Here is a 16,235-nt window from a genome sequence, read left to right as displayed (position 1 = left end):
TGCATTTCTGGTGAAACTCCAGAACTTGCTGTTGTTGTCAGTTAGCTGGTTTTTGTTGTATTTTTCCTTCTGGGCATCATTGCTAGACTCAACAATTCTGATCCATTTACTTGAGTGAATGACCCAGCTGTTTCCAAGGTCCGCGTCAACTCCCTCCAAACTATTTTACATGAATAATCTTGAGCTCAAGTACATGAGTGCAGTCTTGCACAGGGTGTACGAAGCTCATGGGTTTGTTCCCTGAGATTACAGCTGTGGAGTGGCATCCGAATTCTTCCCTGGTGGGAGCAGTCACTTTCTGACTAGAGCCGTTTAGGGAGGAAGCGCTAATTGAAGATGTGACCTACATGCGGTTAGCTGATACTGCCTTGGTGCTCTGCCAAACGCGCAGCCTATAGAAAACCGCTCGGGGTTCGAAGCTGCAGCGCGCTTCTGCAGGGCTGCCAGCCAGCTCCTGCGCTGGAGTTGTGCTTTCCTCCCTGCTGTGCTTTATCAGTGGAGGAAAATGGGGCAGGGCACGTATTGCTAAGCAGCTGTGAAAGTGGTATGCCCTCTGTATACAAACTGATAGCTTGGGATGGCTTTATGCTCCTGACCAGTGACCTCCCCATTCTGCAGGCTCTGCTGCTTACAGGAATGTTTTTACAGGGCCCTACAGAGCTGATTAGTTGCCAACTAAGTTTCTTCTCAATGTCGCCTCCGAAGCCGCCTTGAAACTCTCCAGCGTTTCCACGTGGAGGGGGTTTGTTTAAATTGAAGGAGGTGCTTCGAGCACCGTCCCTCCTACCTCGAGCCTGGCGCCTTAAAGCAGAGCCCCACTTGTAGCCGAAGCTGCAGCTGAGCCAGAGGCTTGGTACGCGAGGGGCACACCATTGCGCCAGGGGCAGCACCGGGAGCGAGCTGCTGAAGAACTCATCCGCAAGGTCTGTATGAGTAGCATGCATGAATTACTTGAGCAGGTAGGAGAGGAAAAGACACCTTACCAACTTCCCAGTAACTTGTGAATGCCACAATATTCCCCCCCATGCTTTGGGGTTTGAAAAACCAAAACATTTGCTAAAGGAACAGATGGCTCTCCCCCCCTACTAGGGGTTGCCCCTACTGTGGCAATTGTTGCAGGATATCCCCTCTTTATAGGTGTTTTAGGATCGATTCCTTACTGTAGGATTTACTTTGGCAATCCATGCAAGCTTCTGATGGAGCAGGGTTATTGTTTAGGCTGTATTTTTAGCAGCAAGCCCTTTGTGACTACATGGAAATGTAATTTATGAAGTAGGATGCTACTCCTTAATTGTCTCTGACGTTGTGGAAGCGTACGCAGTGTTCACTGCAGCGTTCTGCAAAGTAAACATTCCCCTCATTTATGGGGAAAAGGGTCTGTGTCAACAAGACTTCCCAGCTCCTGGTCACATGCTTGAATTATCTCTCCAAGATGAGTTTCCAGGCAAATGCATAAGCAAATGTTTCTTCAAAGCTGACAGTGTTTGTATGTAAATTCCTCATTAGCTGCGGGTCTCTTCCCCTCCTTGTCTTCCCAGTCTTTGGCTCAAAATGTTGAGTGAGGAGACCAAGAATGCTGACCCGTTAAACACAGATAACTCGTGCTAGCACCATCGACATGCCAGAGGGGAATGTCTGCCTGTTCGTACTCCCTGCTCCTGGCTCTTGGGAGTTATCAAAGAGAAAAACAAAGCTCTGGGGTCCGGAGAAACTTTAAAAACAAAATGAGAAGTCAAGCTTCGGACAGCCGTGCAAGAAAAAGTTTCCGTAAGAAAGCATCACTTCATCTCCCACCAAACTTTGGCCTTGTAGGGTTGCATGGAAGGTAAAGGCAGGATCGCTGTACGTTTGAGGTGGTGTGCTGGTTTGTCCGCTGTAGTGAGGATGAAGGTCAAGTATTTGGGCTGAAATCATAATTGTATTTAACTAAAAGTCTGAATTGCTAGACCTGGCTTTTACCAGCTCCCAGCTGCTGCAGCTGATGACCCTACCATGGGGCAGGATCGGGGCCAGCACCTCTGCCCTTCTGCTCACTCTTCTTTGGGATTGCTCTCGGTCTTTCAGGTCTCACAACTTCCCACCATGGTGGAAATGGTTAATGCAGCTTCCAACTCCTAAAGCTTTAGGTTTGAGGCAGAGCCTGGGAGCTGACAAGGCCCAACACTGTGGTTCCACCAGCAGAGAGGCATTTTTGGTTTACAAGTGAAATATTCTGCTTGGATCTCTTTTGCATATGCTTTTCACACAGGTATTTGTATTCTCAGGCTCTCTGAGACGTTCCTAACCAAAACCTGTTGTTTTCATCTGATATCTTAAAATTGTGTGGATTTTTTTCCATTATTAAGCAAAGGGACAGAAAAGTTTGAGTCAGTCAGGAAGCTGTTCTTAAATCTGGCTCTTCTACAATGGGAAGATCCCACAACTTTGCCTGCATCCATATTCCAAACTCGTGACGTTTTGTGATGCTAGCGAGGCATGAATGTATTCAAGCTCAAAACACTTTTGACTGTTGCTTTTGAGTTTGGGGGTTAAATGGATTCCTGTAGCTGATAGTAGACCACGGATGCCTCCCAGCTTCCCCTCTAGCATGACTTCAGCTTGTCTGACTTCACTGTGCCGAGAAGCACTTAGGCCTTTCAGCAGTTTCCTTCCTCCTCCTTGCTGTGCCGTCTTCTAGCCTCAATCGAAAATAATCTGTTGATACTGGCAGTACATTTTGGTGATGAAAACCGGACATTGTTTTCCTAAGAAGCATTTAGTTGTGTACACTTGAGTTCATTGCCCTGGTTACGGTTTACAAGGAGGTTTTTTTAACTCTGCCAGCTGAGATGCGAGGGTGCCAGGGTGCCCACAGCAGACAGAAATGATGAAGTGAAATGCATGAGTCGTTTTTTCTGCCTTCATGACTTCAGAAGGGTGTTACTCTGTAGATTTTTATAGACATTCTTGAACATGAGAAGAACAAGATTACAAACTTGAGGAGGAGGGGGTGGGAGGGGAGAAAAAAATCCTTGAGTAACCAAATTTTTCTATTAATACAAAGTGCTTTCTGGCTTTTTTCCTTAAAATGAGGCTGGTCTTCTCAGTGGTGGGAACAGACAATGCAAGTAATAAATATGCTGTAGAGGGATGATGCTGGCATGTTAAGAGATGCTATTTGAAGATGACAAAGGGAATACACAGCAGAATTTTTGCAAATGTAAGTAAAACCAGCTGAGTTGCATATGGAGGTGACAGGCACTGTTGCAAAGTGGCTGCTGATTTTAAGAACTGATACTGGTGTGGTCCAAGCTGGAGCCACTGTGCTGTATGTCACAGGCTTTTCTGGTGTTTAAATCTACCTCGAAAAGTTTTAACTACTTAATTCCAGCCTGAAGCCGTGCTTCCAGGCCCCTGCAGAAAGCAGTTCTGGTACAACACACCCTGAAGACAAAAAAAAAAAAATCAATTGGGTGTGACCTGTGTTGGAGGCGAGGTTAATGGAATTGGTTTGCATTTTATGGATGACTGTAACGTACCTCAGAAATGGCTGTGATCTTTCCTTCTTCCTTATGACACAATTACTGTGCAGTTATGGGTAAGGGATTGTTTCAGAGCACTTCTCGTTGCAGTTTTCTGAATTGGATGTTTAGGATTTAGGTCTGTATTTGTGTAGGAATGCAGCGTCTACTTTCGGACCATGCTGTCTGGCTGCTGTGAGTACCTCAGGCTCCCCGAGTCACCCAGCAGTTCTCTCTGACTCGGAGCTGCTGCCACCAGCTCGGCAGTGCGAAGTGGCTTTGGCAAGCCATCAGGTAAGCCACAGCTCTGAGCGTCACTGCCTGCCTAGCTTGTGGCTTGGCTCACGCGGCTCCAGCACCCTGTGTGCTCGTTTTTCACTTCACCCTGCCTGAGGAACACCCTGGGGCTCGAGCACCGGGAGGAAGGAGAGGTGAGGAGGAGGGCATGATGTGGCTGCAGAGTTCCTCTTCCTGGGAAATCCATCGGCACCTGCTGGCCTATCCAAACCAAATGAACCACACTGTGTGTCAGATCAGACCAGCCATGCCCCAGCTCGTGTTTTGGACACTGTCAGCTCCGTATCACTGAGAAATGGAAGTTGGTGACGATGGGAATGACCACCTGGTTCTCGAGTTCAACCTGGAGGTCCATAGTGCACTTGTTTATTGTGATTTGTCCTGAGGCATGAAGTGTTTTCTCGAGTAAACCAAGTGAAAACAAACATCTCGGGTTCTGTATTGATTTGGAAGTAATCAGAAAAAGGTGTGTGGGGTTCCTCAGTAACTTATGCCTTGTATGGGAAGTACTTGCATCGCTAGCGTGTCTTCCTACAAAACTACAAAAAACTACAGTGACGCTACAAAACTGCACAGATCTGCCAATAAATACGAGTGGAGGCTAATCCTTGTTAATCAAGAAAACTGTAACAAATTACACATTTAAGTTACCGGAAAATTTAGCATACTTCTTCATGCTGAGTTCTGATGCTTCAGATTGATGTAGTTAACATCCACCTCCTTTTCTTCTCTGTTGAAACCTTTGCCTGTAAGGACAGACATTTTTCCTGCAGAACTAACGTAAGGGCCTGGCTCCTGTCCTACCGTGGGGCAAACTGCCATGGCCCAGAGGTGCGCTTCACATCTGCCTTTGGATTTTGGGTCTCTGCATTGCTTGGCTCTTCTGCACCAAGGTGAGGAGCTGAGCGCCGCGGGGGAGCCCCAGGTAACTTGTGCTGGACTCGAGGACGCTGAGAAAAGCAGCACCGCTGGGCTGCAGCCACAGAGCGAGGCACTCTGCTCTGCGTTGGGCTCCTGGGTCATGCAAGGACCTGCAGTACTCGCTTTTCTCCGGTCAGTGGGACTTTCTGGCATCCTCTGCCCTTACTGGCAGAGGGTAAGGGAAATGTAGCAGGCAGGAGCGTTATCAGGCTTAGGGCTGTGTGTTTTGTACCAGCTGAGTAGGGCAGCGTTGCCTGAGCATGTTATGTTGGCCTGGCTCCTGATTTCAGTACAAGCTGCTCAGGGAAGTGAAATAGGTGAGTGTTAAATGTAAGTTAGGGATGTTTGGTCTGTACTGAATTTGGGCTGCATCTGACGTGTGCTGGGCCTCCCTTTTGCTGGCCGTTTCACGTCTTGCTGTGCAGGCATGCCTGTAGTGCATCCTAGCTAGTTTGTCTTTACCAAGAAGAAACTGAAGACAAGGCAGCTGTGCATCTTTGAATCTCCAGTTATCATCTTCCAGAGTAGCTTAAGCCTGACTTTTTCTAGTTAATATTTATATGTATACACAGCTTTGAGGCGTGTGATTATTTTCCTGTTTCACAGGAGCATGTATTATTTAGATCTGTTAATTTCTTTCTGCTTTTATGCACACACTTGAAGTAGACTTAAGTCCGTTCGCTTTTTTGAGATATTCTTTTTTAAAGCAAGATTGAGTCTTTTACCCTGTAGTGAAGCAAAACACTGGTTAAGGGGAAAAAATACCTGCAGGTTCCAGAAACTGGAGGCTTTGGAGTTGGATGGAAGGCAGAGAACCAGTTTCACACCTGCAGAGCCTCCCCGTGCGTGTGCCCAGCCTTTCCAGGAGCAGTGGGACGTGGCTGTGTCCAGCGCCTGCCAACGAATCCAGCCAGCATCCTACCCTCTGAATGCAAAATAGTGCCAGCGCTTCCATAATTAGCTAAAACATTGTCAGCGGCACGGAAGATGCAGGAACAGGGTGCTCTGCCAGGGTGAAGAGCCGGCTTCTCAGTGCGAGGTGAGCAGCTCATGGAAAAACTGAGCTCAGCTGCTGGGTGGAGGCTGCGCGAGGTCCCAACCTTTGCCGGTGACCAGGAAAAGAGCGAGCAGGGTTTAGTTGCTAAGGGAGCGCCCTGTTTTGCATCTCAGCAGCCCAAGAAGAGCCGGTGCCAGGAAGAGATGACTCGTGGTGTTTGCTATTGTTGCTGCTGCGGAATCTCAGTGGCTGCAAGGAGCTGCTGGCGCTCCGGTCCTCCTCCCTGCCCTGCCTCTGCTTCGCAGATCAAATTGGGTGGGATTGGGGTGGCACTAATGTCTTTGGAGACGGGGTCTCTGCTCTGTTCATCAGATTTTCTTAGGTAGATCTTGAGGCATCGACACATTTAGTGTTGCTTAAACACCTGTGTTCTCTAATTCTTTTCCTGATTTTTTTGTGTCCCCCCAGCACATTTTAGTCCTGTCTAGTTCATCACCAAAGACCTCTTGAAACACAGAATTCCCTTTTTTTTGTCCAGCCAATGTTCCTGATTGCTGACTCTGCAGTACCTTGAGACTTAGAAGATGCTTTTTCCTGTCTTTACATACTAAACAATGAAAAAAAAAAGGCAAACAAATTGCTATTTTTTAAATAATCAAGCCCATGCTGGAGCATCCAGCTCAGATCACTTGTTTTAAGCTCAGCTCTACACAACCCTGCACACTGTATTGATATAATTGCAGCAAATTAGCAACAGTTAGGTGGTTTATTTCTGAGATGCAAATGCTGGCCGTGTGAATAGGTGCATGTAGGCATCTGTTCAGGTGCTGCTGGGTGTTATCTCCAGCGTGCTCAGAGACGCGGCTTGGATGTGCTGCCCAGAGGGCGGACATGCACTGAGCAGGGAGTTTCAGTTGTTGCTGGTGTTTGTCAAGGAGGTTATGAGCCCGGGAAGCTTGGAAACCACCCTCACAATCCGTTCTCTGCCATAAAATGCTGAAGGGAAGCGCTTTACGTTAGCACTGTCACCAGGTGCTTCGCCAAAGCCGCCTGGGTCTGGGGGAGATTTTGGCACCGTGCCCGATGGAAGCTGCCGCCTGCAAGGAAACCCCGAGGCGTGCTCGGGCGAGCTGCTGCACTGCTCGTGACATCCTGAGGCTGGTGATGGAGCCCGACGGCTCGGGACGGGGCTGCAGCTGCCTGTCGCTGCTGCGCGCACGCTGCTGACTCAGAGCCGAGCGCCAGCAGCCCGCGGAGCGAGCGAGGAACCGGGCTTGGACTTTGTCCCCGGGGTGTCAGAGCCTCGTGCCGGCACCCGAGGGACGCCAGGAAGGCTGTGTGCCCCCCAGCAGGGACCTAGCGATTAGCACTGGGGATATATGTTACCACTTTCTGTTTTTTCTTTCGGTTTTTCATGAGAAGAACAGACTGCGGCCATGCAGACGGAAGCAGACTGCCTGAGCCCAGAAGCTCAGAAACTGGTAAGGCAAGCAGGGGGAGAAGGAGGGAGGGAGGGAGGGCTGCTGTGCTGCCCAGGGCTCCCCAGCTGCCCCAGCCCCAAAATCACAGCAGGGCAGGGGAAGCACCTGTGCTCGTTCAGCTCTTCCCGGGCTGCTCAGCCTTCAGTCAGCTCCCCTCATGCTGATGTGCGTTTGCACTGAACGTACCTAAAAACAGCCCTTCGTGGTTTGGGTTTTTTCAGCCCAGCAGGGACAGCGCCTGTAGTCCCACCGGTACTTTGCAGTCCCTGTTACAGCAAGTACTGGCTGCCTGCCGTGAGGTTCCTGGGCGTTTATTGAGCTGCTCGGCACTGCTGTGTTGTGAGGTTGCTTCCTACAGGTTTCTGCCCCACGTTTACAGCTGCCTGTGCCTTTGTCTGAATTCAAGCATAACGATCGTGGATCCTTAGAGAAGGATCCTTAGAGAAAGTTCTGTGGGTTTTTTGCATGAGTCTTTTTTCTAGATTTGGAACAGTCTATGAGTATTCAGCCTTATTTTGGGCACGTGTGTAATTCACAGCAGCTCTGCAGCTAGTAAGGTGCCTGGTTTTGCCCCTGACTGACAGTCACAGGCAGCTAGCTCTGCAAAAGGCTGGGGGTTCTCTAAGGCTTTTCAGAAATAAGGCACAACAATGTAAGCTGCTCGCTGCTCAGTTTGGTGTGGGAGCAGGTAACACCAGCTGAATTGGTTCTGTGCTTCCTACAAGTTTCAAAGCAGCCCTGTGCCTGCATGAAGTTTTAAAGGAGGGATTTCTCAGCTGCTGACACGAGCTGTCGCTCTACCCATTCCTCCTTCCTCGCTGTCACCCAGTGGTTCAGAGGGAAGCTGTCAGACGAGTCCATAATGGGCCTCTCTGCCTAAAGGGTGGTGCTGGTCAGTGGTGGTTGGCAAGGAATCCTTGGTTTATATTTAGGCGAACCTGCTGACCTCTGAGCCATTTGCATGTAAGAGAAAGGTAAGCTGGGCAGGATGTGGGCTGAGCAATCCCTGTGTGATTCACAGGCTCGCCATCAGATGATTAAATGGTGCAAAGTGTATTTATTTATAATCCCAACTGGGGTGCGAAAAATGCAGGTGAATGACCTCTAACCACAGAAGTCATTTCCAGACAGCCTTGTTTCAGGGCAAAGGAGCGTGTGGTGATTCAGGGGCAGCTCCTGGAGCTCGCTGGTCTCCATCACTTGTTGCTCGAGTGGAGAGGAGGTAGAGGACAGCAGTGCTGCGTGTTTACTGCGGTAAATACGTGCGACTGCTGCACTATGGGGATATTGCAAGTCAGGTGCTGCTTGTCCAAATAAGCCTTACATTTTTGAGAAGTACAACAAGCCTTATCAGATTTCTTTTGGCTAATGAAGCATGTGACTTATGTAAAGGGAGCGAACCGTTGTGCAACGCTTGAGGAAAAAGCTTTCACCTGCAGAACACAGGGCCGGGATGGCAGCACCCATGAAAGGTTGTGCTCGCAGCAAACGCGAATTGCTGGCTCTGTCTAAAGCACATTGGCAAGAAACTCAGCCTGAGAATAGCTGTTACAGAAATATGTAATAGCTGTTGCAGGGTTTGCAGGTATCATTTAGTCGGGCAAACATATGTCTTAAAATGTCTGCGGCGTTGGGATCAGAGAGCTTTCTGAATATGGTTTTGTGCTGGCAAGCTAACAAACGCTTCAGCCCTCCACAAAATACACAAAACAAAACTAATCTTAATTTTTAGCCTTAGAAGCAGATCATTTTGAGAACGTTGGATTTAAGGAGAGCTTTGTATAGATTGAAACCTTCTATGCGTGTAGCTGTGCGGTAAGTCAACATAATTTTTTTCAGTGCTCAAAAAAGCAGCATAATTTCCTGCCTTTGTTGGCTATTTCTTGGGGCTTCCAGTTTAACAATGAACCCTTGAACGCTGCAGAAAGGAAAAGCTCCACGAATGCACACCTTCAGGATGTGTGTCATCAGCCTCTACCTAACCAAGTCACCTCCATAATTCTCTCATTGGGACGATAATGGACATCCAGCTTCCCTGGGCGAGAGGACGCCGCGCTCGGGGCCGGGAAGTCCCTGCTTCCGCCAGCATTGTGCTTCGTGCATCGGCGCTGGGCACAGCACAGGTTGACCCCACAGCTGTGGATATTCCCATTTCTCCCCACAGCCCCGTGGGGCAAACAGGGGGAGGAAACGCTGCTGGCCCTGCCTGGCTGGTGTCCAGCGTCTGCTTGTTCTTGGATGGTGTCGCACAGCGGTAACGAAGCAGGTCGCAGGCTGCTCGGGGCTGAAGGTGCTGAACTCCTTCGCGCACGATAAAGATCTGCTGCTCAGGGCTGGATCTTCCTTTGAACACTAAACCGAGCGTTAAGCAGGGCTGTGGGGCGCAGAGCAAGAGGACAGACAAAAGCAACACGCACTTCGCAGGGCATTTGCAGCTATAAATCACTGCGGGCGATTGCACTGAAATGACAAAAATGCAGGATGTGTACTTGGAGAGTTCCAGCGACTTCCCTGAATTAAGGCAATTCTTTTTCAGCTGCTGTGGGTTTCCACGCTCCTCTCGGCAGCGTGGTTGTCATCTCCTCTTGTTTTGCCCCCGGGGCTTTGCAGAAGCCCCTGCGGGTTTTTCTGGATGACACGCACAGTTCAGCTGAAGCCGCCAGCAATCTTTGTCAGATGCGCAATGCTTCATAAAAGGGAAGTTACAAAAGCTCTTTAATGAGTGCAATTAGGCTTTGTGTTCTTACTCGTATGTTTTTGCCAGTGATCTGTCACTTCTGATGAGGCCTGCGTTACTCACAGAGTCAGTAGTGAATTTTAGATGGTTCTAAGATTTGCTTCCTTTGGTCTTAGTGATTTATCTCATCTCAAATCCCTTGAACAGCTATTTATTTTAGCAGCCTCAAGACTCTCATTTTAGCTTTTGTACTCCAAATTTCCAAAGTCTGCCTATGCTCATCACCGCTGGAGGTGTGTTGAGCAGCGTTGTGTCCCTTGTCGGGGTATGGGCGAGGTGACTTGGGTCTGGTGTGGGAGTGCTCGGGCAGGAGGGAGGCCAGGGCCATTCAGGCAGAGCCTGTTTTGGGGCAGTCAGCACGGGGAGGAAGGCCGAGTTCACGCCATGCTTTGCAGGGTGTGCAAGAAACCGAGGTATTTATAGCAGAGAGCTATTACTGCAAAAATGCAGCCCAAGTGTGTGGTTTGATGAACCAAGACAAGCTGAGTCGTGCTCCTGCTTTTGAGGTCCATAATAAATCTGACCCTCTTACACCTTTGCTTGAAGTCCGTAGTGGCAGTGGAGGTCATGATATGATCCTTTGTGTGTCTGCAGCACCTGGCTTTGCTGCTGCTGGCAGATGGGCTGTGCTTTTGTGCAGGAAAACTGCCAGAAAATACTCTCCGAAGGCTCGTGGACAGCCTCAGCCATGAAGGGTTGGGAACCATTGTGGTAAGACGTGGAGCTTGTGCCGCTGGCTGACCTGCTGCTCCTTGGTAACAACTTTCTGGGTACAGGCAAGTACTTCGAAGCTGTTGCCTACCCTCCAGAGGAACTCAAAGTGTCTGGCGTGCCGAAAAGTCCTTCTAAACTGACCTTTCCTAAGGTAACGAAATAAGCTGTGTTTGGAAGTGTTCAGTTCATGCTGAACCGAAGCGCTGTCAGCATGGCTGGCACCAGGGGTTATTGCTTATTGGATCGATCTGTCATGGCACGGAAATCTTGTCCTCCTTGCGTTTTGTTGGCCACGTGTCATCTCACTTCACTGTGGATGTGAAAGCTCTAGGAAAGGATGGCCTCGTTCTTGCAAACTGCCTTCATTCAGCACAAAAGAGCTGGTGGTGTCGTGAACCGCGGTGGAAACAATTCAGTGATCACTGGAGAGCACCCAGGCACCCTGAGGAACACATCGGAAGTGTAATGGTCAGTTTACTCCTGGAATTTGCTGCAAAATACCAGGCTTATGGAAGGCTGCCCTTAGTTCCTCCGCTATATAAGATGAGGCTACGGAGAAGCCAACAGGCTGGCTCTTCATGGGGGTTGCGTGGAGAGGGTGAGCTCAAACTGGGAGAAGATGGGTCCTGACATGACACAGGAGGGAAAAAAAGTCTCTGTGAGGATGGCCAGGCATCAAAGCAGCGGCCCTGAAAAGCTGCAAAGCCTCCAGCCTCGGAGGTTTTCAAGACCCAGATGGACAAAACCCTGAGCAGTGTGGTCAGAGCTCGGTGCCAACGCTGCTCGGGGGTGGGAGCAGAGACCTCCCGTGGCCCCCTGCAGCCAGAAAGTGTCTGTGATGCTTTGGTGCCACACGAGCGAGTCACTCGGAAGTGTTAGCTAGTGCTCGGGGTGGGATAACCTTGCATTGGATTTTTACAGAGGTGCCAGTAGGTACGTGCTAATGGCAGGATTTGTTAAGTTTGAAAAAATCATCATTCAAAAGCTATTTAAAAGGATCCGGAATATTTTGTTCCCTTGCTTGCAGTGACAGATACTTAATGCTGAGGAGCCATGTGGTCCTGGAAAGACAAAGTTCATAAAAAACATATGCTAGTTCCAGGACGTGAGCCAATCCGAGATACTAAAGGAGAATGTATTTTTACTCCTGCATGTCTTAAAGGTTTGAAAATTGGCTCTGTATGAGCAGGCGAGGGCTTCAAAGCTGTAATACAGTAAATTGGAGGCTCCCCATGGATTGCACTTAAAACCAAAATGTATCCTATACATGCATGTATATGTAACGTGCCATTTCACGGGATGTTCAGAAAAATAAATCACTGCAGTCAGTGCTGGTATCTAGGGAACCGGCAAGCCTTGTTCTCAGGGAGGGCTTGGAATATTGTTTTTTTCCTTCATTTTCCAAGTTGCTTCGTTTCATTGTATGTTGTGCTCAGTTCTGGAGGATGCGTTCTTCTGCAGTACAGCTAGCAAAGGTGTAAATCCTTTGGCCCCTGTAATACAGGGAGAACATATGGGGAAATGCATACATGTGTGTGTAAAGCGCAGCATCTGCATTTTACATACAGCTGTGTTTCTAATCTGGGAGATCAGCTGGTTGTTGAAATTCATAAGGAAGATACCCACAATCATTTTAACATCCAAATAATCCTGGCTTTGTTGCTCCTGGCAGGAGGGAAGTTAAGATGTGCAGTTGTGTACTGGATGGTGTGTTCTGCTTACGGAGTACCTTGTTTTATATATGAGAAAAATATAGCCAATAACTTGCACTGATGTTCTTTGTCACCATCACCAACACCAGACCTGGGGTTTTAGCATACAATTTTCAGATACATATACAGATTAAGTTTTTGTTGCTGTTTGTTTTCATTTTTTGTGATATTTCTTCAGACTTACAGCACAAACAATTGCTTCTCTAAGCTCAAAGTCATTGTTCGAAGAAATTGTGGCTTCCGTTTCCCATCTCTCTCCAAATATCTTTAATTAGCTGGAGCAGGATTCCCCTTCCTTGGGACGCACAGGTCCGTGTTTGCAGGGCTGCTGCAATCTGGCATCAGAGGAATCTCCCGACAGCCCCTGTCGATGAGCAGCACGCAGCAGTCCTTGTCATGGCCTGCACTCACAGCGCTGCCTCTTGTTATTTAGGTTTCTTTTCAGGTAAAGAGATCACATAAAGTCGATCCAATACTTCTTCCAGCACTGTGATTTCATGCCTTGGAGCATGTTTATATAGTGGCTGTCTTAAAAACTTGCAGACCTCACAGCCTGGTACGTACCTCCATCCCTGGTAGGGTGCACAGGTGTGTTTATGGTTTTTCTCCAGAGCACAGCTAATTGCCTCGAAATTCAGACTAGGAGCCGAAAAGAGCCGAGCCAACACTTGGTTCTTTCTGCCGTGGACACTTTTACCCTCTGAGAAGGTTTTCTGGTGTTGCAAGTGGTTTCCCAACCTGAAGGCGTCTGGGGTGTACAGATTAGAAACTGCTTTCATTTAAATGTATGGTATTTGCACAACAGGGAGCTGAAACAGTCCCCAAGATCTATAGATACATAACATGTCTGCCGGCTGTGTGCCTGTTATTATTAATAAATTTTTTTCCAAGGGACTGTCTAATTCAGATTCTTTTGTTGTTATTTTTGATGAGGTTTTAGATGTACAACTCTGCGGGATCTCAGACTTCCCGTACACGAGCTTGTGCTTGGCTTTCCCTAGTCCATCCCTGTTACCTGAAAATTGTAGCCCTCTTCCTCCTGGTCCGAGTGGTTGAACATTTTTGGGGGGTGGGCAGGATACCTTTATTTTTCCTCTCTTCTCTTAGCTTTAGTTTAGGAGTACTAGCAAAAGAGCTGGTGCTCTTACTTTCTGTATGTTTGACCTGTATATTATTGTAGTTTTTCCTGCCAAAACAGGTGCTTTGCTTACAGGGAGAAGCTCTAGAACCAGGGGAGTTGAGTTGAGTGCCCTCCTAGAATGACGAGAGCGCGCAATCCCCCTTGCTCCCTGCCGAGTCCTCCTGAATTACACTGGATGCACCGCTCGCAATCCCACCGGACCAAAGCTGAGCTGACTTTGCACATCAGGCTTCCTGTTTTCGCCTGGGATTAAAACCCTATTATGAAAAATGTTCCTTCCCAGCCCGTTCTGGCACTTCCAACCCCGTCGAAATGAGGAAGCTCTATAGCTCTCATGGGAGGCCTGTTCTTAGCAGGTTTCCCCTCCAGAGAGGTTTGGGCTTAAACGGCGACGTCTGGGTGCTCAGATTGAGCCGGTGTGTTTGCTCAGGATCCCCATTCCCTTGCCTCCATCGTTCCAGCCCTGGTTGTGTGTAGTTGCGCTGAAAAAGCAGCATTCACCGAGCCGCTGCACCCTCCTGTGTGCTCACACCGTGTCAGCCGTCGGGAAGAACAGCACGTAATGTGTTTGCTGTGGGTCCAATTAACTCATCAATAAAAAAAACAATTGCACCGCATGGGGGAAAAAAAAAACAAAAAACAAAAAACAAACAAGCAAGACCTGCCTTTCTTAAATAAATCAATCCGGCAGTGTTCTCCCTAGCAGCATTTCCTGTCCAGCCCCACAGATGGTAATTAAAGAAGCACAGGGCGCTACTCAAGGCGGCTGCTAACCGGGGGTAGTGCCCGCACGCGGGTGCATTACCTGCCGGTGAAGCACAACAAGTTGTGGAAGGCAGGGCCATTCCCTGCAGGAGGGAATTAACTCCTACAGGTGTGTTTACAGCCCTGCCGAGTCCAGCCTCTGTGTTTGGGGCCCTGCTGAACGAGCGCGCTTCGCGTCGGATCGCCCAGCTGTAATTTCACCGCTGTGTTCCTTTCGCAGGCTGAAGCGAGGCTGGCGGCGAAGCGAGCGGCACGGGCAGAGGCACGGGAGATCCGAATGAAGGAGCTCGAGCGGCAGCAGAAGGAGGTACGTCCGAGGTGCTGGGGGCACGATCCAAGAGCCTGGAACAAAGGGTTAGCCTGTGCTTGGCTGAGACCTCAGTCCGAGAGGAGCTGGTGCTCCTCAGTTTTATTCGCTATTGTAGGATAGCAAATAAAATGGCCAGAAAAAACAGGGACTGTGGCAACAGCTTTAATTCAGTGAATAATTCAGTATAACAATTCCCAGAGAACGCTAGTGGTTAGCGCATAATCATTGTTTAATATTAAAGCTTTGAGGTATGCAGCTTGTTTGTGTGCACACTGGGGGTGAATTCCTAACATTTCCTCGGAAATACTGAGGGAGGGAGACTCCTGGCCCTCCTGTAGCGCTCTCCTTGCAAGCCGTTTCACTTCATTGCTGTGAAATTGGGGTTGTCCTATTCATAAAAATGATGGTCTGCTGTGGGCAGAGGTAAAATTTGGGGGCTGACAGTTGGAAACTGAATTTGGTGAAACACTGCCTACTCCAGCGTGTTTGGATGAAATCCTCAGTGTAGCCTCTCAAAACCCTTGGAAAAGCTAGTTGTTTTTGTACCACCAGCAAAGTTACGTGTCAGTGTCGGGGGAGATCATGGGTCTCCAGTGTAGGAATAGTCATGAATGATCCTGAAGACCAAAGCAGCCAGTTCTGCTCCTGTTTTGGTGGGTAGGAGCTGAGCTGCATGGCATTCTCTCCACTCCAGGAAGCTGGGAGCAGTGGTTTGTTTTGAAGCCGCAGAAGCTTAGACTTAGACTGTGCCATTAGAATGGAGCTGGGAGTACAGGTAGACCAACCCAGTGGTAACAACCAGCAGGGCTTAAAACTTGCATTTGTTGATGTCCAATGAACAAAAATGAAGTGAAACTTAATGAAACAGCAGAGTAGACCTAGCAGGGTCACCAGCAATCATAGTTTAATTTATTCAAGTAAAATAAGTTTTGATGGAAAGGGAAGAAGTAAAGATTTTGGAGGAGGGGTTATGTAGGAAGAAGGAGCATACATCTGTGCTTTGGGATGCAGAGAAGGAACAGAACAGCCTGGAACAGAAGCTGGTGGGCAGTTTGCCCGTGCCGAGCTTTGTGCCTCGCCTAGCTGAGGCACGTTTGGATGTGCCTTAGCACCCCGCAGCCACAGCGGGGTTGGACGTTCCTGCAAACACACCAGAAGGAAGAGCTGCAGGGGGGCACTGCTGCAAGCACGGTGCCTGTAGAAGAGAGGATCCTTTTAGTGCTGCAGCTGCTGCTTTTTGAGGGATGCTCCTTGTAACCCAGACCACGGCCATGAGGGCTGCACCGTGGATGAGCGTTTGTACTGTCAGGCATCCTGGTGTGCCTGCAGCCTGAGTGATGGGGTTGCTCAGCAGCCCTTGGGAGCTCCAGCAGACAAACAGTAGGTGTTTTGTTTGGGCTGCGAACTAAGTATGGGTGTTGTGGCAGCTGACAGCGTTACCATCTAATTTGCAGATGATACTAATGAGCCTTGATGACCCCTTGAAGATTAAAAGCTGATGCTGCAAAGAGCGTCCTCGTAAATTGAAATGTTGGTATGGAAGTTAAGGCCTGCAAAGGTTCTGTGTGCTCCCACAAATAACTGATCTGGAAGCTTGGTGAAAATCTCGTTACGTAGATAGAAATGGAATGGTACAGGGTGTCACTCCAACATAGGGAAT

The 16,235-nt window shown here is 48.8% G+C and overlaps 1 protein-coding gene across 7 annotated transcripts in view; it reads left to right on the top strand.

Moving 5' to 3' along the window:
- Window positions 1-16,235, top strand: part of LRRFIP1 (LRR binding FLII interacting protein 1) — a 104,778-nt gene that overhangs the window by 30,680 nt on the left and 57,863 nt on the right. For 4 of the 7 annotated variants that reach the window (XM_050711606.1, XM_050711605.1, XM_050711603.1 and 1 more), the window contains exon 2: window positions 14,486-14,572. In XM_050711606.1, coding sequence (XP_050567563.1) covers window positions 14,486-14,572 — 87 coding nt within the window. Of the gene's footprint in view, window positions 1-6,631; window positions 7,197-14,485; window positions 14,573-16,235 lie in introns of those variants that run through there. The other 3 variants (XM_050711602.1, XM_050711604.1, XM_050711607.1) reach the window with 3 other exon arrangements.

The sequence above is a fragment of the Cygnus atratus genome, chromosome 6, assembly GCF_013377495.2.
Source record: "Cygnus atratus isolate AKBS03 ecotype Queensland, Australia chromosome 6, CAtr_DNAZoo_HiC_assembly, whole genome shotgun sequence".
Classification (NCBI taxonomy): domain Eukaryota; kingdom Metazoa; phylum Chordata; class Aves; order Anseriformes; family Anatidae; genus Cygnus; species Cygnus atratus.
Note: the sequence above shows the minus strand (reverse complement) of the source record. Positions and strands in the feature narration are given on the sequence as shown.